Source organism: Monodon monoceros, unplaced genomic scaffold, assembly GCF_005190385.1.
Source record: "Monodon monoceros isolate NGI ecotype Baffin Bay Population unplaced genomic scaffold, NGI_Narwhal_1 Super_Scaffold_12, whole genome shotgun sequence".
In the NCBI taxonomy this organism is placed as follows: Eukaryota; Metazoa; Chordata; class Mammalia; order Artiodactyla; family Monodontidae; genus Monodon; species Monodon monoceros.
In genome coordinates, this window is record NW_021703768.1 from 113,774,659 (window position 1) to 113,796,877 (window position 22,219).

At 42.5% G+C, this 22,219-nt stretch overlaps 1 protein-coding gene and 1 pseudogene across 3 annotated transcripts in view; both read right to left on the reverse strand.

The window, feature by feature from the left end:
- TRPC7 (transient receptor potential cation channel subfamily C member 7) overlaps positions 1 to 20,939 on the reverse strand; it is a 141,982-nt gene extending 121,043 nt beyond the window's left edge. For all 3 annotated transcript variants that reach the window (XM_029219012.1, XM_029219011.1, XM_029219010.1), the window contains exons 1-2: positions 20,719 to 20,939; positions 2,056 to 2,833 (exon numbers count right to left, since the gene is read on the reverse strand). In XM_029219012.1, coding sequence (XP_029074845.1) covers positions 2,056 to 2,833; positions 20,719 to 20,720 — 780 coding nt within the window. In that variant the 5' untranslated portion in view covers positions 20,721 to 20,939. The remainder of the gene's footprint in view (positions 1 to 2,055; positions 2,834 to 20,718) is intronic.
- LOC114893299 lies at positions 13,161 to 13,718 on the reverse strand (annotated as a pseudogene).
- Positions 20,940 to 22,219: the final 1,280 nt, after the last annotated feature.

Below are 22,219 nucleotides of genomic sequence, written 5' to 3' on the forward strand. Positions count from 1 at the left end.
TATTGCTGGTAGGTGGAGTTTATTGTACAGAAACAAGGAAATGAGAGGCAATAGCCACATTCCTTGGGAGCTTCTTTGGTTAATCTCTACATCTACATCCACCAATTTTTCTAGATGAGGCTATGAATGTTACAGGGTTTATGGAAGTGGCTCCAGTTCAGTAGATGGATCCAAGGTAAGGGGACAGATGGAGTGAAATTAGTTTAATCACAGGATTTTTCATCTATTCATAATTTGCAGTGCCCTGCAGCTTCCTGTAAGCCTGGTTCTTCAGTGCCTGGCTGTGGGTGATCCCATTCCTACAGAGAGGCTTCAATGACCTCATGCATGCACAACTAAATTGTCCCCCTCTTCAGTCTCAGTGTCTCACACTCCAAATCCTCTAATTCATGTTACCTACCAGTCAAGTAAATTTCCAAAACCCTAGCTTTCATTTTAGTCTCCTAATCACAAACTTTCAGGGGCTCTCCATTTCTAAGAGGATAATATCCAAACTGCTCAGCTTGACATGCAGGGCCCTCTGAGGTCTGCCCACTCATCTCTTCAGCTTTCCTTCTGGTGCCCCTACAGGAAGTCTTTATTGTAGTCACATGGAGTATCTCATCCGTCCCCTGCCTGCTGTGGGCCATTCTGGACCTCACCTTCACTTGCCTCTCCTCTGAATGCCTACATCTCTCTTCCCACTGATTCAGTTCCTTCTGCTCATTAAAGCCTAGCCCAATTCTGTTTCCTCCTTTGAGATCTTCCTGAACAGGATGGTCCATGAGGCCTCCTTTGCTGTGAGTTGGTACCAATCCTTCGCCACCTAATTGTGTCCCATGCAGGGGCAACTCTTGCCCTGACATCTTATTTGGACAATGAACTCCTTTCCTGCCGGTGACATCTTGTGTCAGCCCAACATGTGAAACCTTTTTGCATGCTTCATGGCATCATAGGCTCTGACTGAATGGCAGGATGAGAAATTATGAGCCCAGTTGTATTTTCCACTCTTTCAGCCACACCTTCTGCAGTGGAAGGTATCTTTCAGATAGAGACAAGTGAAACTCTGAGAAGCCCAATGTATGAACAAGGCCTCTGACTCACAACTTCCCAGAATGGCTAAGAGCTGGCTCTGGGGTCTGAGTGCCTAGATTAAAACAATGGTTTTACTACTTATTGGCTACATGATACCTCTCCACCTCTGTGCCTTCATATAAAATGGGCACAATAATGGTACCCATACCAATGGTTGTTGAGGGGATTAAACAACATCATATAGGTAAGGAACTTAGTGCTTGGTACACAGTAAGTGCCCACTAAATATTTGCTTTTAATTTATTATTAAACTGTCAAAAGAATTAGGTCCCAGTTTTCTCTTTCAGGGGGAGTGACAGTTGACAGTAAAAGCACAGGACCACTATTGCATAATGGACTTTGGAGATGGGTCTCCATCTCCTGGACTAACCTGGTAGTTCCAAGTATTCTCAGGGGGCCTTGGGCCCATCTACTGGGATGACAAGCCCAACTCTACAGAGAGAGTTTTATTTGTATTTTGGTGTACCTCCTCCTCAGCCCTTTGACATAACTGCAAGCCTTTCTCAATTCAGCAAGCCATTGCTATTGAATCTAGGATCAACACAGTAGTCTAGGATGGGTTAGAGCTATGAACAAAACAAATGTGAAAACTGTACAGGTGAGACAATCAAGAAGTCCAAGACCTGGACTGGGAAACAACCAGAAGTATCCTAGACATTCCTGAGCTGCCTGGGGCAGAGCTGAGACATTTATACTAGAACCACAGTATAATCTTGCCTGTGTGCTGCATGTCTTTTACTGTATGGATTTGCATTTACGTCACCTCTTTACCACATTTATGTGGTTTCAAATATTTCACCTAATGGGCTGCTTTTCCTTCAGGCCTACATCTGCCACACCTTGAGGAATTTCCCTTCCTCCCTGTGAGCCTGAATAGGCAAGACCCAGTGTTAGACCAGAAGACAACCCATTTGGCTCCTGGACACACCTGGAAGAGCCCACAAGGCGATCTGCCTGCAGGGTGGTAAGTGGGAGAGTTACCTTGAATTCAGTCTCAATGTTGGCTAGTCTGGCTAGCTCATTGCTTAGCTCCAGCGCGGTGAGGACAGGGTCTTCGCTGGACAGGGACAAGTAGGCAGCACTTGCCAGTCCCTTGTAGGCATTCATGCGGGAGCGCGAGTGGCTGAAGGAGTCCTTCCGCTGCTTCTCGGTGCACTCATTGCACTTGCAGAAGTAGTCGTGGGGCCGCTCGATGCGCGCGCCCTTTAGAAGGAGGATATGCACGATCTCATACTCCTGGCAGTGGGCCGCCAGGATGATGGGCGTGATGTCGTGGGAGAAGCGCGTGCCGTCCTCGTCGTAGGCGTAGAAATCGTCGTCCCGCAACTCCTGCTCCAGAGGGCTGAGCGTCAGGCGCTGGCCCTGCGCGAAGGCCGGGTGGCTGAGGATGGCCTCCACAATGCGCACGTAGCCCTTGCTGATGGCCAGCAGCAGCGCGTCCCCCACCCGCGCCAGGTTCTCCTTCTTGAGCAGCAGCTCCGTGACCTCCAGGTGCTCGTTGCCCACTGCCAGCTGCAGCGCGTTCTGCCCCATGTAGTCCACGCAGTTGAAGTTGAGGGTCTTGGACTCCTCCAGCATTTTCCTGACCACCGGGATGTTGCCATACTCAGCCGAGTCCAGAAAGCGCTCCTCTTCGGGTGTCAGGCTAGTGCCCTTCTCGTTGAACATGTAGGCGGGACCGCGGATGGCCTGACGGCGGCCCTTTTCCCTCAGTGTCGTGTGCCGGCGCTGCATGTTTCTGAAGGTGCTGCTTCCCAACCTGTGGGGTGATAAGGCAAAGATGCTAGTTACTCTCCCAGGATCCTGCAGGTTCCCCAGGGGCAGAGCAAACAAAAATTGTTGAGATGAAAAAGAATATCACGATTGGAATATTTTGAGAAGTTATGAAATCTTGCTAGAAATTATTGTCCTATCACTGAGATTAAGACAAATTTCATAACCCGAACTATTCTTATACTAATGGAAGAATATTGGTTAAGTTACACAGCAGTCTATCCGCCTTGGGTGGAGGAGTGTCCGAAAAGCTGAAATGTGGGTTTAGGCCAAGCTAATGGTGGACGTGGAGAGTGTGAGGTCATGATGTGGCGGAAACAGGCCAAGGGCTGTATGTTTTATTTCCATTTGTGCAAAGTTGAGAATGTCACTTAACTTCTCTGTGCTTTAGTACAATGCTTTTCTGTGCTTTTACCTGTACAATGTGGATAACTTTTGTGTGCCATAGAGTCCGTAGGAGGATTAAATGAGGTAACGTGCACGTAGAAAGTACTCAGTCCGCGTTAGTTTTATTGTCCCTTCCTGCCTGTTGATGTGCCTAGTTCTTCAGGGGTTCTGCCACAGAAATGGCCACCATGGATACTGCTGCCTTTGCTTCAGGTGTATTACCCCACTGAGCTCCCACACTATGACAAAACTGCAGCAACATGCAGGCATGGCCACACACCTCTGTTTCAGTGCTATACTATAGCGGGACTGTGCTTTCGTGCTCGTCCCCATGCAGACTGAGCACCTACTCAAGGGCAAGTATTGCACGGAGCAGGCCTAGACTTATTGCTGCTTACTGATGGCCACTGAAGCAGCCTTCCTGAGGAAATTCAGCCACAGTTTCTTAGGATCAAACCTAGATTTTTATGTGGATAGAAAAACAGGTTAATTTATATGCTGGGTACATTTCTTTCTCTTTTTTTAAATTTAATTAAATTTAATTTTTTTATACAGCAGGTTCTTATTAGTTATCAGTTTTATACATATTGGTGTGTATATGTCAATCCCAATCTCCCAGTTCATCCCACCACCACCATCCCCCCCCGTAACGCCCCACTTCCCCCCTTGGTGTCCATACGTTTGTTCTCTACATCTGTGTCTCTATTTCTGCCCTGCAAACCGGTTCATCTGTACCATTTTTCTAGATTCCACATATATACTGTATGTTTTGGAAGCAAATTTCAGGAAACAGTAAAGGAGTTGGCCATGACCACCATGCTTGTTCGCAACAGGTCTTGCACTATTTGTCATTTATTTTTGATCTAAAAAAACAGTGAAACTTTTGACATGTCCACCAGAAACAACACATTTAAATAATGTGGAAAAAAATGTCCATGAATGTCTTTTTTCTGTTTAATCATCTTACACACTTAGTTTATCTAACTGGCAATTTCGTAAACATATACTTTACTGTCAAGATTCAGGTTGAAACATAATTATCTTAAAAAGATTGTGAATGAAAATGTCATAATTGGACTTGCAAGGTGCGACGCCAGCCCTCCTCCTAGCCTTTCCTGCCTGTTTCTTTTCTTTTTTTTTCTTTTTAACATCTTTATTGGAGTATAATTGCTTTACAATGGTGTGTTACTTTCTGCTTTATAACAAAGTGAATCAGTTATACGTATGTTCCCATATCTCTTCCCTCTTGCGTCTCCCTCCCTCCCACCCTCCCTATCCCACCCCTCTAGGTGGTCACAAAGCACCAAGCTGATCTCCCTGTGCCATGCGGCTACTTCCCACTAGCTATCTATTTTACGTTTGGTAGTGTATATATGTCCATGCCACTCTCTCACTTTGTCCCAGCTTACCATTCCCCCTCCCCGTATCCTCAAGTCCATTCTCTAGTAGGTCTGTGTCTTTATTCCCGTCTTATCCCTAGGTTCTTAATGACCCTTTCTTTTTTTTTTTTCTTAGATTCCTTATATATGTGTTAGCATACGGTATTTGTTTTTCTCTTTCTGACTTCACTCTGTATGACAGACTCTAGGTCCATCAACCTCACTACAAATACCTCAATTTCATTTCTTTTTATGGCTGAGTAATATTCCATTGTATGTATGTGCCACATCTTCTTTATCCATTCATCCGATGATGGACACTTAGGTTGCTTCCATCTCCTGGCTATTATAAATAGAACTGCAATGAACATTTTGGTACATGACTCTTTCTGAATTATAGTTTTCTCAGGGTATATGCCCAGTAGTGGGATTGCTGGGTCGTATGGTAGTTCTATTTATAGTTTTTTAAGGAACCTCCATACTGTTTTCCATAGCGGCTGTATCAATTTACATTCCCACCAGCAGTGCAAGAGTGTTCCCTTTTCTCCACACCCTCTCCAGCATTTACTGTTTCGAGATTTTTTTTTTTTTTTTTTTTTTGCGGTATGCAGGCCTCTCACTGTGGTGGCCTCTCCCATTGCAGAGCACAGGCTCTGGATGCACAGGCTCAGCGGCCATGGCTCACAGGCCTAGCCACTCTGCGGCATGTGGGATTGTCCCAGACCGGGGCACGAACACATGTCGCCTGCATCGGCAGGTGGACTCTCAACCACTGCGCCACCAGGGAAGCCCTGTTTCTAGATTTTTTGATGATGGCCATTCTGACAGGTGTGGGATGATATCTCATTGTAGTTTTGATTTGCATTTCTCTAATGATTAATGATGCTGAGCATTCTTTCATGTATTAGTTGACAATGTGTATATCTTCTTTGGAGAAATGTCTATTTAGGTCTTCTGCCCATTTTTGGATTGGGTTTGTTATTGAGCTGCATGAGCTGCTTGTAAATTTTGGAGATTAATCCTTTGTCAGTTGCATCATTTGCAAATATTTTCTCCCATTCTGAGGGTTGTCTTTTGGTCTTGTTTATAATTTCCTTTGCTGGGCAAAAGCTTTTAAGTTTCATTAGGTCCCATTTGTTTATTTTTGTTTTTATTTCCATTTCTCTGGGAGGTGGGTCAAAAAGGATCTTGCTGTGATTTATGTCATAGAGTGTTCTGCCTATGTTTTCCTCTAAGAGATTGATAGTTTCTGGCCTTACATTTAGATCTTTAATCCATTTTGAGCTTATTTTTGTGTATGGTGTTAGGGAGTGTTCTAATCTTATACTTTTACATGTACCTGTCCAGTTTTCCCAGCACCACTTATTGAAGAGGCTGTCTTTTCTCCACTGTATATTCTTGCCTCCTTTATCAAAGATAAGGTGACCATATGTGCGTGGGTTTATCACTGGGCATTCTATCCTCTTTCATTGATCTATATTTCTGTTTTTGTGCTAGTACCATACTGTCTTGATCACTGTAGCTTTGTAGTATAGTCTGAAGTCAGGGAGCCTGATACCTCCAGCTCCATTTTTTGTTCTCAAGATTGCTTTGGCTATTCCGGGTATTTTGTGTTTTCATACAAATTGTGAAATTTTTTGTTCTAGTTCTGTGAAAAATGCCAGTGGTAGTTTGATAGGGATTGCATTGAATCTGCAGTTGCTTTGGGTAGTAGAGTCATTTTCACAATGTTGATTCTTCCAATCCAAGAACATGGTATATCTCTCTATCTATTTGTATCATCTTTAATTTCTTTCATCAGTGTCTTATAATTTTCTGCATGCTGGTCTTTTGTCTCGTTAGGTAGGTTTATTTCTAGATATTTTACTCTTTTTGTTGCAATGATAAATGGGAGTGTTTTCTTAATTTCATTTTCAGATTTTTCAAATTAGTGTATAGGAATGCAAGAGATTTCTATACATTAATTTTGTATCCTGCTACTTTACCAAATTCATTGATTAGCTCTAGTAGTTTTCTGGTAGCATCTTTGGGATTCTGTCTGTACAGTATTATGTCAGCTGCAAACAGTGACAGTTTTACTTCTGCTTTTCCGATTTGCATTCCTTTTATTTCTTTTTCTTCTCTGATTGCTGTGGCTTAAACTTCCAAAACTATGTTGAATAAGAGTGGTGAGAGTGGGCAACCTTCTCTTGTTCCTGATCTTAGTGGAAATGGTTTCAGTGTTTCACCATAGAGGACGATGTTGGCTGTGGGTTTGTCATATATGGCCTTTATTATGTTGAGGAAAGTTCCCTCTATGCCTACTTTCTGGAGGCTTTTTTATCATAAATGGGTGTTGAATTTTGTCAAAAGCTTTCTCTGCATCTATTGAGATGATCATATGGTTTTTCTCCTTCAATTTGTTAATATGGTGTATCATGTGGATTGATTTGTGTATACTGAAGAACCTTGCATTCCTGGAATAAACCCCACTTGATCATGGTGTGTGATCCTTTTTAATGTGCTGTTGGATTCTGTTTGCTAGTATTTTGTTGAGGATTTTTGCATCTATGTTCATCATTGATATTGGCCAGTAGTTTTCTTTCTTTGTGACATCCTTGTCTGGTTTTGGTATCAGGGCGATGGTGGCCTCGTAGAATGAGTTTGGGAGTGTTCCTCCCTCTGTTATATTTTGGAAGAGTTTGAGAAGGATAGGTGTTAGCTCTTCTCTAAATGTTTGATAGAATTCGCCTGTGAAGCCATCTGGTCCTGGGCTTTTGTTTGTTGGAAAATTTTTAATCACAGTTTCAATTTCAGTGCTTGTGATTGGTCTGTTCATATTTTCTATTTCTTCCTGATTCAGTCTCGGCAGGTTGTGCATTTCTAAGAATTTGTCCATTTCTTCCAGGTTGTCCATTTTATTGGCATAGAGATGCTTGTAGTAATCTCTCATGATGTTTTGTATTTCTGCAGTGTCAGTTGTTACTTCTCCTTTTTCATTTCTAATTCTATTGATTTGAGTCTTCTCCCTTTTTTTCTTGATGAGTCTGGCTAATGGTTTATCAACTTTGTTTATCTTGTCAAAGAACCAGCTTTTACTTTTATTGATCTTTGCTATTGCTTCCTTCATTTCATTTTCATTTATTTCTGATCTGATCTTTTTTTGTGTGTGTGTGTGAGTGTGTTACATGGGCCTCTCACTGTTGTGGCCTCTCCTCTTGCGGAGCACAGGCTCCGGACGCGCAGGCTCAGCAGCCATGGCTCACGGGCCCAGCCGCTCTGCGGCATGTGGAATCTTCCCGGACTGGGGCATGAACCAGTGCCCCTTGCATCGGCAGGCGGACTCTCAACCACTGCGCCACAAGGGAAGCCCTGATCTGATCTTTATGATTTCTTTCCTTCTGCTAACTTTGGGGTTCTTTTGTTCTTCTTTTTCTAATTGCTTTAGGTGCAAGGTTAGGTTGTTTATTCGAGATGTTTCCTGTTTCTTAAGGTAGGATTGTATTGCTATAAACTTCCCTCTTAGAACTGCTTTTGCTGCATCCCATAGGTTTTGGGTCATCCTGTCTCCATTGTCATTTGTTTCTAGGTATTTTCTGATTTCCTCTTTGATTTCTTCAGTGATCACTTCGTTATTAAGTAGTGTATTGTTTAGCCTCCAAGTGTTTTTGTTTTTTTTGGGTTTTTTTGGCGGTACGTGGGCCTCTCACTGCTGTGTTCTCTCTTGTTGCGGAGCACAGGCTCCAGACGCACAGGCTCAGAGGCCATGGCTCACGGGCCCAGCCGCTCCGTGGCATGTGGGATCTTCCCGGACCGGGGCACGAACCCACGTCCTCTGCATCGGCATGCAGACTCTCAACCACTGTGCCACCAGGGAAGCCGTCTCCGTGTGTTTGTATTTTTTTACAGATTGTTTCCTGTAATTGATATCTAGTCTCATAGAGTTGTGGTCAGAAAAGATACTTGATACAATTTCAATTTTCTTAAATTTACCAAGGCTTGATTTGTGACCCAAGATATGATCTATCCTGGAGAATGTTCCATGAGCACTTGAGAAAAATGTGTATTCTGTTGTTTTTGGATGGATGTCCTATAAGTATCAATTAAGTCCATCTTGTTAAATGTATCATTTAAAGCTTGTGTTTCCTTATTTATTTTCATTTTGGATCATCTCTCCATTGGTGAAAGTGGGGTGTTAAAGGCCCCCACTATGAATGTGTTACCGTCGATTTCCCCTTTTATGGCTGTTAGTATTTGCCTTATGTATTGAGGTGCTCCTATGTTGGGTGCATAAATATTTATAATTGTTATATCTTCTTCTTGGATTGATCCCTTGATCATTATGTAGTGTCCTTCTTTGTCTCTTCTAATCGTCTTTATTTTAAAGTCTATTTTGTCTGATATGGGAATTGCTGCTCCACTTTCCTTTTGATTTCCATTTGCATGAAATATGTTTTTCCATCCCCTCACTTTCAGTGTGTATGTGTCCCTAGGTCTGAAGTGGGTCTCTTGTAGACAGCATGTATATGGGTCTTGTTTTTGTATCCATTCAGCCAGTCTGTGTCTTTTGGTGGGAGCATTTAATCCATTTATATTTAAGGTAATTATCGATATGTATGTTCCTATTCCCATTGTCTTAATTGTTTTGGGTTTGTTATTGTAGGTCTTCTCCTTCTCTTGTGTTTCTTGCCTAGAGAAGTTCCTTTAGCATTTGTTGTAAAGCTGGTTTGGTGGTGCTGAACTCTCTCAGCTTTTGCTTGTCTGTAAAGGTTTTAATTTCTCCATCAAATCTGAATGAGTTCCTTGCTGGGTAGAGTAATCTTGGTTGTAGGTTTTTCTCCTTCATCACTTTAAATATGTCCTGCCACTCCCTTCTGGCTTGCAGAGTTTCTGCTGAAAGATCAGCTGTTAACCTTATGGGGATTCCTTTGTGTGTTATTTGTTGTTTTTCCCTTGCTGCTTTTAATATGTTTTCTTTGTATTTAATTTTTGACAGTTTGATTAATATGTGTCTTGGCATGTTTCTCCTTGGATTTATCCTGTATGGGACTCTCTGTGCTTCCTGGACTTGATTAACTATTTCCTTTCCCATATTAGGGAAGTTTTCAACTATAACCTCTTCAAGTATTTTCTCAGTCCCTTTCTTTTTCTCTTCTTCTTCTGGAACCCCTATAATTCGAATGTTGGTGCGTTTAATGTTGTCCCAGAGGTCTCTGAGACTGTCCTCAGTTCTTTTCATTCTTTTTTCTTTACTCTGCTCTGCAGTAGTTATATCCACTATTTTATCTTCCAGGTCACTTATCCGTTCTTCTGCCTCAGTTATTCTGCTATTGATCCCTTCTAGAGTATTTTTAATTTCCTTTATTGTGTTGTTCGTCCTTGCTTGTTTCCTCTTTGGTTCTTCTAGGTCCTTGTTAAATGTTTCTTGCATTTTCTCTATGCTATTTCTGAGATTTTGGATCATCTTTACTATCATTATTCTGAATTCTTTTTCAGGTAGACTGCCTATTTCCTCTTCATTTGTTAGGTCTGGTGGGGTTTTACCTTGCTTTTTCATCTGCTGTGTGTTCTTCTGTCTTCTCATTTTGCTTATCTTACTGTGTTTGGGGTCTACTTTTTGCAGGCTGCCGGTTCGTAGTTCCCATATTTTTTGGTGTCTGTCCCCAGTGGCTAAAGTTGGTTCAGTGGGTTGTGTAGACTTTCTGGTGGAGGGGACTAGTGCCTGTGTTCTGGTGGATGAGGCTGGATCTTGTCTTTCTGGTGGGCAGGTCCACGTCTGGTGGTGTGTTTTGGGGTGTCTGTGGCCTTATTATGATTTTAGGCAGCCTCTCTTCTAATGGGTGGGGGTTGTGTTCCTGTCTTGCTAGTTGTTTGGCGTAGGGTGTCCAGCACTGTTGCTTGCTGGTCGTTGAGTGAAGCTGGGTGTTGGTGTTGAGATGGAGATCTCTGGGAGAGTTTCGCCGTTTGAAGTTACGTGGAGCTGGGAGGTCTCTTGTGGACCAGTGTCCTGAAGTTGGCTCTCCCATGTCAGAGGCACAGCACTGACTCCTGGCTGCAGCACCAAGTGCCTCTCATCCACACGGCTCAGAATTAAAGGGAGAAAAAGTAGAAAGAAAGAAAGAGGATAAAATAAAGTAAGATAAAATAAAATATAGTTATTAAAATAAAAAATACAAAATAATTATTAAGAAAAAAAATTTTTAAGTAAAAAAAACAAACAAGAAAAAAAAAACTGAACGGACAGAACCCTAGGACAAATGGTGAAAGCAAAGCTATACAGACAAAATCTCACACAGAATCATACACATACACGCTCACGAATAGAGGAAAAGGGGAAAAAATAATACATCGTTGTTCCCAAAGTCCACTTCCTCAATTTGGGATGATTCATTGTCTATTCAGGTATTCCGCAGATGCAGGGTGCATCAAGTTGACTGTGGAGATTTAATCTGCTGCTCCTGGGGCTGCTGGGAGAAATTTCCCTTTCTCTTCTTTGTTCGCACAGCTCCGGGGGTTCAGCTTTGGATTTGGCCCCGGCTCTGCGTGTAGGTCGCCTGTGGGTGTCTGTTCTTCGCTCAGACAGGATTGGGTTAAAGGAATAGCTGCTTCGGGGACTCTGGCTCACTCAGGCTGGGGGGGACGGAGGGGCACGGATTGAGGGGGGAGCCTGCGGCGGCAGAGGTCAGTGTGACATTGCACCAGCCTGAGGTGCTCCGTGCGTTCTCCCGGGGAAGTTGTCCCTGGATCACAGGACCCTGGCAGTGGCAGGCTGCACAGGCTCCCGGGAATGGACTTGTGGATAGTGACCTGTGCTCGCACACAGGCTTCTTGGTGGCTCCAGCAGCAGCCATGGCGTCTCATGCCCATCTCTGGGGTCCACGCTGATAGTCGTGGCTCGCGCCCGTCTCTGGAGCTCCTTTAAGCAGCGCTCTTAATCCCCTCTCCTCGCGCACCAGGAAACAAAGAGGGAAGAAAAAGTCTCTTGCCTCTTCGGCAGGTCCAGATCTTTTCCCGGACTCCCTCCCGGCTAGCCATGGTGCAGTAACCCCTTCAGGCTGTGTTGACGCCGCCAACCCCAGTCCTCTCCCTGGGATCCAACTTCCGACCTCCGAAGCCCGAGCCTCAGCTCCCAGCCCCCGCCCGCCCCGTCGGGGGAGCAGACAAGCCTCTCGGGCTGGTGAGTGCTGGTTGGCACCGGCCCTCTGTGCAGGAATCTCTCCGCTTTGCCCTGTGCACCCCTGTTGCTGTGCTCTCCTCTGTGGCTCTGAAGCTTCCCCACTCCGCCGCCCGCAGTCTCCACCCGCGAAGGGGCTTCCAAGTGTGTGGAAACCTTTCCTCCTTCACAGCTCCCTCCCACTGATGCAGGTCCCGTCCTATTCTTTTGTCTCTGTTTATTCTTTTTTCTTTTGCCCTACCCAGGAACGTGGGGGAGTTTCTTGCCTTTTGGGAGGTCTGAGGTCTTCTGCCAGTGTTCAGTAGGTGTTCTGTAGGAGTTGTTCCACGTGTAGGTGTATTTCTGATGTATCTGTGGGGAGGAAGGTGATCTCCGCGTCTTACTCTTCCGCCATCTTCCCCCTCTTCCTGCCTGTTTCTTACATCAAAGGAGTTACATCTGTCCCACAAAATAAAAATTAAAGTAGCCTTGGCTTACCAGCAATTACACTTTCACTTTTCTCACCCAGCTAATTAAAACTAAGTAGCTAATGTGGCTGTTGGTGCAAACTTATTCATAATAGATGTGAACAAAAGGGCCAGTAGGTTTCATTCCTACTCAGCCCATCACAGAGCAGACGGACTAACTACAGGGAGATGGGTTCTGCAACCTGTGGCCCCGGATTCCTTCTTCCCAGAGTACCCACCTCACATGCTCTGACCCAGTCCACATGCATTGAGGGAAACATGGCTCCCCTGCCCAGTGGGCGCCCTCTGTACTGAGAGGGAGCCTTCTGCCCGCAGCAGTGACCACGGCCCGAGCCGACCTGCTGCAGCGCCTGCACACTCAGTAGTGAGCGCGGGGCAGGCGAGGGCACAACTGCGACCTGATGGCATCTTTCCTTCCTTCCCTCTGCTGCTCACTATGGTGCGTCTTGACCATTGGCACTATTGCCATTGGCGGGCGGTAGGAAGAAACGTGCAGTACATCTTGCTCTTCGCAAAGCAAGGGTTCACTCTAGAAATGGCTATGGAGTCAGGTTTGCAAACGGCAAGGTAGTTTAAAAAAAAAAAAAACCATCCCACAAAATGCATATTTATCTGAAGTCGAATCCCTTGCATATCCAGTGTAAATTTATTTTTTGACAGCATCCAATAAATCCCAGTAAAGTCGCTAAATTAAGATTCTTTAACATGGCAAGTGGTGTCAGAGCTCTTTAAGCAGTGCTGACATGCCCTGGATTTTATGCCATGGTGGTCTGCAGCAAGCTGTATTTGCAGAGCAGCATTAGCAAACAGAAGCAGGTGCACCATACCTGAGTAACCTCTAAATTATCAGTAATTACATTTAATGAAATGTCCCTCAGAGTCCCTTTGTTACCTTCCAGTGACACTGTAAGGAACCTGCCCATCTCGCTAAGCAGATTTCTCAGCAGCCTCAGTCTCCTGCTCTGAGAGCTTCTCTTCCGACAGAACTGACATCCACGGCGACACCGAGTGGGTGATGCTCTGCTTGGCCAGGTTGTGGTGGTTGATGACGGTGTAAAATTTCTCCTGGGCGTTGGAGTCTTGCTCCGCATAGCAGCTCTCCAAGCCTCCTGGGATGCACTGGGTGTTCTTGAGGGTGAAGCCATCGGGACAGGCACGGTCATAGTCGTACACCTTGTAGACGACCAGGAAGATGACACAGGTGAGAAAGACCAGGGCAAAGAAGACCAGCACAGACACCTTGAACCTCTTGGTAACACCCTCAGTGATGCTGACAGTGAACTTGGCTATCTTGGGAGGACGTGCTTTGCCTTTATTTTGGTCGGGTTCATTTTCAGTCTTAGTTTCCATGACCACCTTATCCGGGGGCGGGAACTGCAGCTGACTGACATCAAGGGGCGTCATCAGGGGGATGGTGTCGAAGCCATCCTCCAGCAGTGGCTGCTTGGTGCCCTTCTCCGTGAAATTGCTTCCCACCTTCACCATGGTTCCGGGAGACCCGAGGCCGCCACCCCACGCCCGGCTCCGGCAGGTCTGGGCTCCGACCGTGCTCTGAGCCTCCGTGTTGCCCGCTCCCGCTCACAGCAATCTCAGACGAAGATCTTGAGACAAGTGGGGCTGAGACACAGGCTTTCAAGTTGAAAGGTCTAGAGTTGGAATCCTGGCTCCACCTTTTGCCAGCCTTGTGACTCTGGACAAGTTACTGAACCTTTTAGTTTGTCAGGGTTTTAAAATGGCAGACTGGAGATAATAATAGCTGTCGTGTAATTTGAGCTTGAGCTGGATATCCCATCTCTAGCTCACTTGGACTCCTTGAGCAGGTTCCTAGTTCAAGATGCTTTAACTGTAAAATAGAGAGTCTGGACCAGGTCCCTAAGTCTCTACAAACTTGAACCTCTCAAACTTTTTTATTCTCCAGTTGGCCCTACCCACATTTTCTAGCCTCTTTTTCTAGTCTACCCACACTCATATTATTCAAATAATATTAAAATGGAATACATTTCAATAAGAAAGTATCTGTTCTAAAGAGTAAGCACTTGGGGGTTGGTTTTGAGCTATTTTCCATCTTCCCAGTTGTCTTTTTGTTATTGGTCATGTCTCCATGCATTGAGTACTTCACTGAAGTCATTTGTAAAAGATAAACAAAAGTAATCACAGAAGAAGGCTTTTAAAATATACCTAGTATTTTGAGATTTAAAAAAAAAAGTATTGTCATTCAGTCTTGTGATTTTTAAAAATTTGGGCTCTATTTAGTTTTCTGCTCATTTTACCTTCTGACGTGCTCAAACCCTTCTGGTGTTAGCTCCTTTTGGGGCCCCAATCTGGTAAAAAGCAGAGACTTGGAGGTCAGACTTTGTACTCTGATCCTGCTTAGGCCTGAGTCACACTTCTTGGGAGAAGCTGCTAAACTATTCAGTGGAGCAGCTTCTTCATTTGCAAAAAAGTAAAAGGAATAATGATGGGCAACTCCTTCAAAAGGCAACTGTGGGGGCTTCCCTGGTGGTGCAGTGGTTGAGAGTCCGCCTGCCGATGCAGGGGACACGGGTTCGTGCCCCGGTCCGGGAAGATCCCACATGCCGCGGAGCGGCTGGGCCCGTGAGCCATGGCCGCTGAGCTTGCGCATCCGGAGCCTGTGCTCAGCAACGGGAGAGGCCACAACAGTGAGAGGCCCACGTACCACAAAAAAAAAAAAGGCAACTGTGGGTGATAAATCCTGATAGAGTGCTCCTCTCTTCTTTAGGAAGAGCTTCTGAACTGCCATCCACTTTTCTAAATTGTACGTTGATAAAAAATTGCTAGGGAGGATTCCCAGGATTCAAGTTTATGAGCCCCTCCTGAGCCCATTTCTCTCAACAATGCCATCATTCCAGGGAGGGAGGGTGCTCGTTGATGCCAACGCAGACCGTAGATTGGGATTCCAAAAGAGATCTTTACAGGAGAGGGAAAGACTCACAAATTGGGCATAGTGTTTATTATTATAAGTTCTTTTAGAAGGAGAGGAGGTAACTTTGTTGAAAGCTAAGCAGTCACCTCATTTGTGTCCCCAAAGGGCCTTGTTTCAGAAGAGGATGTGAACTCAGTTTCAATCAAGGTCTGTTATCTGGGGACACACACTCAGGTGGGAATTAAGCCCACAAAAGACTAAAACTCTTTCTCATGGAATTTCTCAGCCTGTCCTATGATGAGGCTTCTCCCTTCTCAGGAGCACCTCTCTGGACTTGCCGTCACAGCTCAACCTGAGAAAAGACTCAAGAGCACCTGAGCAGTGTTTCAGAGACGTAACAGTAACTGTCCTAGCAGGAGCTGGAGCTTGAGCTTCATTCCACATCACTTTTCCACTGGAGGTCTGCTCAGGAGGGAGAATAGGTCAGGTGCCAAGGTCAAAAGTACACAACTATTACACAGCAGTGAGCCGTGGAGAGATTAATTCAAAGGAAATATAATAACTACTGAACCAAGTCAGAGCAGAGAAAAATTTCTCAAGGAACACATAAGTACCCAATCTAAATTCAGAGTCCATATGGATGTCATAGATGCTGTAGCCTACAAACTTAAAGGATATTAAAGCATCGTTCGTTAATTCCCTTCATTAAATAAACAAACAAACATAAAAAACAAGGTGTTAACGTTCTCATTTTCAGGTGGAGAAACTGAGGTAGATGAAGCAAAATGACTAAACCTCAGGGCAGATAATTTCTGTGCAAGAGTTGCACATCATATAAATCTTGATGTTTCTGTAATAATCATGTTTTATCAAAGAAAAAAAATGTGTGTGGCTAGTATTTGTCAGAAGTTAAAATGTCTTTATTACTTCCCATTCGTTTTCCTGAATGACCTTGAAAGCACTCAGATACAGTAAGAAATAAACAAGCCTTTCTTTCCCATCCTTAAATACCTCAGCTTTGACTTACATTTGGATGCTCACAGAATTGTCAGTTCAGCTCCTTTCCTTACAGAATCTGGTGTTGATGAAACATTATGGGCCTTCAAATCATGCATGCACACAAGAGTATACTGGGACATTCCTACTCCATGGCATTACTCTTAACATAAGGGGTTTCACAGCAAACCCTGGAGCTACGTGAATTGATTCAGATATTGATGGAGGCCTTTTAGCCTCACTGGGAGTCTTATTAGCTCCGATTTCTATTCTAATGATACTTTCAAAACATTTGTTTTATTTTTTCAGCTTTGTTAAGGTGTAATTGACAAAATTATAAAATATTTAAAGTCCACATTGTGGTGATTTGATATATATTTATATGTTTTGGTTAGAACATTTAAGTCCTCTCTTAGCAGATTTCAATTATATAATACAGTGTTATCAACTGTAGTTACCATGTTTTACATTAGATCTTCAGACCTTATTCATCTTATAGCTGAACGTTTGTACCCTTTTACCAACCTCTCCCTATTTCCCCCATTTAAACATTTATATACCTATGAAAATATTTAGCCACTGTATCCTTGCCATTTAATCTTGACACAATAGATAATCAGGCTTTAGCCATACTTTTCATATGGGTTGGAAAGACTCCACAAAAGATGATATGTCAGAAAGATAGTCATTTGGTCCACAATAGCTGGAGGACAAAGCTCACACTCATGAATCAGATGTGTTGCTCTGTTGGACTCTGGGGATCCTGTCAGTTTTACTGCCAATAATGAGCAAAATGATTCTCCCTAAAATGCAGTTAGCATTTAATTGCCCCTTTTTAAATTTTTTTCTTAAAAATGAACTTTGAATGCACATGCCTTTTTACTTGCATATATTATTGAGATAAGTGATCAAACTCATCAAACACCTCAATTAAGATACTGTGTATCTTTTCCATTTTCCATAAATGCATACATTGACATTTGATGTCATTGAGAAGAAGGGTTTCAGTGGAAACAAAACCGTATTTGAGAGGAGGACTGATTATTAAACTCCCTCTTGATCCCTTGGTTGCTATTTTTATCAAGCTGCTCTTACAGATGCATCAGCCAGTCTGAAGGAAGCCAGATGTCAGTGATCCATAAAAAGTATGAATTCTACACCCTAAGTCCCGCTGCAAAAGAGCATGACCACAGCGCCTTTTGGAGACAGGGACTGTGGTTAATTACTGGTGAAGCAAAGGCCACACTTAATCACAATGTCTTTTTAGCGATATTTGTTGTAGTTTTTATAAAATTGCTACATGCACCATAGGTCTTTGTAGAAATTATCCAAGCCTGAAACCAATTTAGTCTGTAACATTCCACAACTTAGAACCACATAAAATCCAGGAGTCAGGTCAGCCATCCAGGAAAACCTAGTTCTGGTCTGTACATCCTCTTTCAAGTGTACATATTGTGAGTTTTAGTTCAGAGCAACAGTGATGAAATAGTCAAGTGATTTCGAGTTTTCTCCTAAACCTCAGTTCCCTTGCCAGTAGAAAGGAAGTGTTAAAATCCACCCTCCATGGGCCTCAAGACTACAGTCAAGATGAAATAATGTGTATCAAATGCCCTGGATACTGTAAAGCCTTATACAAATGTCCATGACAATAATGATGAACACCTTACATATCAGTACATTTAAGTAAATGATTATAAATTGGCTTACATTTTACTCTACACTGATATATAAAGCTTAGCTATTTTTCTAAATAATAGCTAGAGGTAACATATATTACACATTTGCCATGTGCCAGATAACTGTGCTAACTGCTTTATATGAATTGTTTTAAATTCACACAAATTGTATGATAAGCTTAGCTATTGTCCTTAATGACTAATCATAATGATTAACACTTATTACACATTAACCACATTGCAGGCACCATGCTGAGTACTTTACATGCATTATCACTTTAAATCCTCATGAACTATATGATATATTTGCTATTGTCATTCCCATTTAACAGATGATAAAGTGAAGCTCAGGTAAATTAACCACTTTTGCCTATACAACTTGTGAGGCTGAATAATTTGTGAGTGGTAGACCTACTGTTAGGAGTCTAATCTGTCTGATTTCAAAGCCTGTGCTTTTAGCTGGTATGCCACTGCCGTCCATCTTCCTCATGCATTTTTTCTAAATTTCCTTAGACTGTAAATTTTCCCTCTAGAGTGCAGGATCCTTGAGGGCAGGGGAATTACTTGTTTATATGGTATATGTACCTGGCACCTGATGCTTGGCATACGGTGCATGGTCAAATAACTTAATTCTTAAATACTTGAATTTGGGTTGGTTATTAAAGAAGGCCAATAAAACAGAGGTATTAATGTTTACTAGTGTCCTCTTTCTTACAAATACAGGAGCCATGTAATCCTATAAATACTGTTTCCTATTTGTAACTGACAACTTTTAAAATAAGGTATGAGTTGCAAAGGAAAAATTAGTTTCCAATTAGCTCCACTATAAATAATGGCCCATAAGTTGCTAGGTGAGACTGCTCATATCAGAGGGTGTATTAAGTCTTGTGGGTGACTTGGGCAGATGACTGAAGCAGGCGTTCCCACTGCTTCAGAATACTCCTAAACGTTTTTTAATGTATTTCTAAAGGCATCCAACTTATTCCTAAAGTATCATCTTCCTTATTTTGTCAAAGCTGAGGTGAGATAGTACGTATAAATTACAGTTTAGTAAGTGCTCTAGTAATAATTGAATAATATTAACTATTTTAGTTTAATACATTTATAATAACTGTGGATTCAAAGCATTCAAGTTCCCACCTAAGCTAGTGAAAATAATTTGCTTGTGCAACACATATATTTTGAGTAAAAAAGATATTCACTTATTTACTCCATGAATGTACGTGAGTTCATATTCCTTGCCAGTCAGATCCTACAGGAAAGAAGCAAAGTATCCTTCTGCTACTCATTACAATACATGATATTGAGACATACTTTCCAAACACTTCTGCTAATGTGGGATTTTTTTTTGCCATTGCATCTTGGATTGAAAAACATTATCCAGTGTTCCTGAATGTTAATAAATGATTTTATCATCCATTTATCTTTCACCAAATACCATCATTTAGAGAAGAGGTTATTCTCAGTATTTTCAAACTACCCTATGTATTAGCCATGCAAGTATAACTAGTGCTTTGTGTGTGCTTCTTTTATTTCATTTTTCTTTTTAAATCCTCAGTGGTCTCTTTGGAACTAGGGAGTTGTGAAACTGAATATCTATATCTCATTGTGTATAGCTCCAGGTAGAGCTGAAACAGTAAGTTCTAATAGTTACATATTTTTTTTCCTCCGAAGATTTGTCTTGGAATACAATGGATATGTGTAACCTTTTGATTGTTTATTGACCTCTGTGACAAAAGAGTCTGAAATAAACATCTAGTACCAAAAAAGTAAGAGAGGCTCTTAAATCATGAAATGCAATACTGAGAAAAGTAACATGCTGAACATTTATCTGGGGGTGGGGGGCAGTGTTGATTGCTTTTCCTAAGCAAGAGATCCTCTCATCCAGGCTACCACATGCACGTGTAATTAGCCTCAATGAGGCTTCACATAGTTTTGAATTTTTTCTGGGTTAATTACTGCCTAAAGGAGTTAGCTCAAGTGTTTTTAGAAATAATTGTTTTGAACTTATAATTGTGACATAGAACCTTAGTAAATTGTTAAATAATTGAACCAATGTCATTGTTTAAAAGATCTTAGTGAGTTTGAATCATATCCATAATGAATATTCTGGATTTGATGTGAATTCATTCATAAATTTGATGTGTGCCCAGTGCTTCAGAAATAGGACCCACCAGCAGGTGGCATTCTGAGGCAAAAATTCACTGAGTGCCACCAGACAGGGTCATTCATTATTGCCTCTTTCAAATCTACCCTAAATCCATTAAGCCTTTAAGTCGCAATTAATGGCAGTAGCATCCTGGTTATGTCTACCCAATTATACTTAAGTGAATTTACAACTTCAAAGTTAAAGAGGGAGGTTCTGTGTTCCAGAGTTTCAAAGCTTGTGTCAAAGCCCTGACAGATTACATCTCTTTTATTAAAAGCATATTTGTTATGCTGAAATGGTTGTCTAAAGGACATGCTTTCAACAACGAAAAGGAACGAAAGGTAATAGTCTCCTTCCCACCTGTAGTTCTTTAGTGGTGGCAACTTATTAGGATATAGCTTTTTCCTCCTCATACCCCTGTATTAAGATAAATACAACCACAAAACATCAAAAAGCTCTCAGTAGTGAAGTAGGAGGAGAAGAGACAACATGCATACTCTCTTATAGGAATAAAACTACACTCTAGCACAAAACGGCTGGGCTACCAGCATGAGTTGCCTATTTCTAAAAGGCTTTGTAAACTTAGACTTTCAATGAAAAAGTAAACAAAAAAATTCTCTACCAACCCAGCAAATAAGAGACTTTAGATCCAGATTTACATCTAAAAATCTAAGCAATGCACAAGAGGGAGAGGGCTAATAAAAGTTTAATTCCATATTTCAGCGAGAAAACAAGCTGTACTGGAAAAATCATTATGAAAGAATCATCATAGCTGCTTACATTGAGGGTGAAATACGCAGGCTTGTCCTTCTCTAGATGACCGGAATCCGGTGTTGAGTCGTGGGAATCTGGCTCCCCATGGGTGGTAGCCGAATAGATGCCACTCTCCGTGGTGCTGAAGTATGAAGCTGGTCGAGTGAGTGGAGTTGAGAGGATGTGAAAGCGCACTCCAGTGTCCTTTGTGTTGTAATAGTAAAAACTCGCCTTCCGTGGCAGACCCGCTTTACTGTTCTTTTCCTAATCTGGGGGAGATTTCCCAGGGAACATGACGGAGAGGGATCCGTGTGTGAGACTGGCACGCGGTGTGGTGATGGGTTCTTATAGTCCCCACCCCCTCTCCAGTAGCTTTGAAAGGGAGGTAGCAACTCTGCCTTCCTACCACAGCTCCTAAGGATTTCTGCCGGCCCCCACTCAAGCCCCAGAACGGCGCATAACACACACACACACGCACACACACGCACACACACGCACACACACACACACACCTCAATTATATAAGGTAGCAGGTTCTGGCTCCCGAAGCAGAATATTCATCTGTTAAATGAAAAATGAGGAATGAACTGGTTTTCTACCTGTTGTATCTGTGTGTGTTTACAGAGGGAAGGAGTTGAGAAGAAAACTAAAACCAGAGGAACCTTAAGAATAACAGAAGTAGTTTACTTTAATAAGCTTTAAGGTCACACCCCACTTTGTCTTCTGTGAGTGATGCATTTTCTAAATGTAACCTTTTGTTTCTTGATCTTTTAGCCATTGTCTAGGGTCAGGAAGAGGTCAGTGATGTAGAGCAAGTCTGATACTAGTAAAAAGACTTTAAAAGGGTTAGCTTTCATTTGTAACTTTCCACTTTTTGAAAGGAAATTCCTAATGCAAAAACCCATTTCCCCACATTCCACCCTCTCACCAGTTGCTTTGTTAACAAATGATCTATGATTTTTAAACACCAAGGTATTTTGATGGGTTCAATGGAGAGAAACCTCCTTAATTGAAATATTACCTGTGTGAGAGAAACCAGGATTACTCCCAGGATCTATCTGGGTCACTGAACAATGAGTCAGAAGGTTTATTGTTTGAAACCAACTCATGGTTAACAACTGACAGTCTGTATACTTAGGATTAAAGAGTTGGCTTCAATATATTTTGCACAATGTCATTCTAGGTTTATATGCAAATCAGATTACATTGGTTCATTAACATGCTACTAGCATTTTCTCTGCATATAACATGGTATGTGGGAAAAGACCCCGGAATTTTGATTCACTTATTAACTGTGTCACCTTGAGCATAATAACCTTACTGAATCTCAGTCTTCTTGTATGTAAATGGTGGGTGAAAATGGGTAACAATGCTTTTTTCCAAATGCATGCATTTAAGAGATGCATAATAAGTTTGACTGTTCTTCCTCCCCTCCTTGTTCAAGAGAAGTTAATTATCTAGTTAAAACTCTAAAAAGCTTGACAACAAACTAATTTGATTCCTATAAGCCTCTACACAAGCTCTCCAA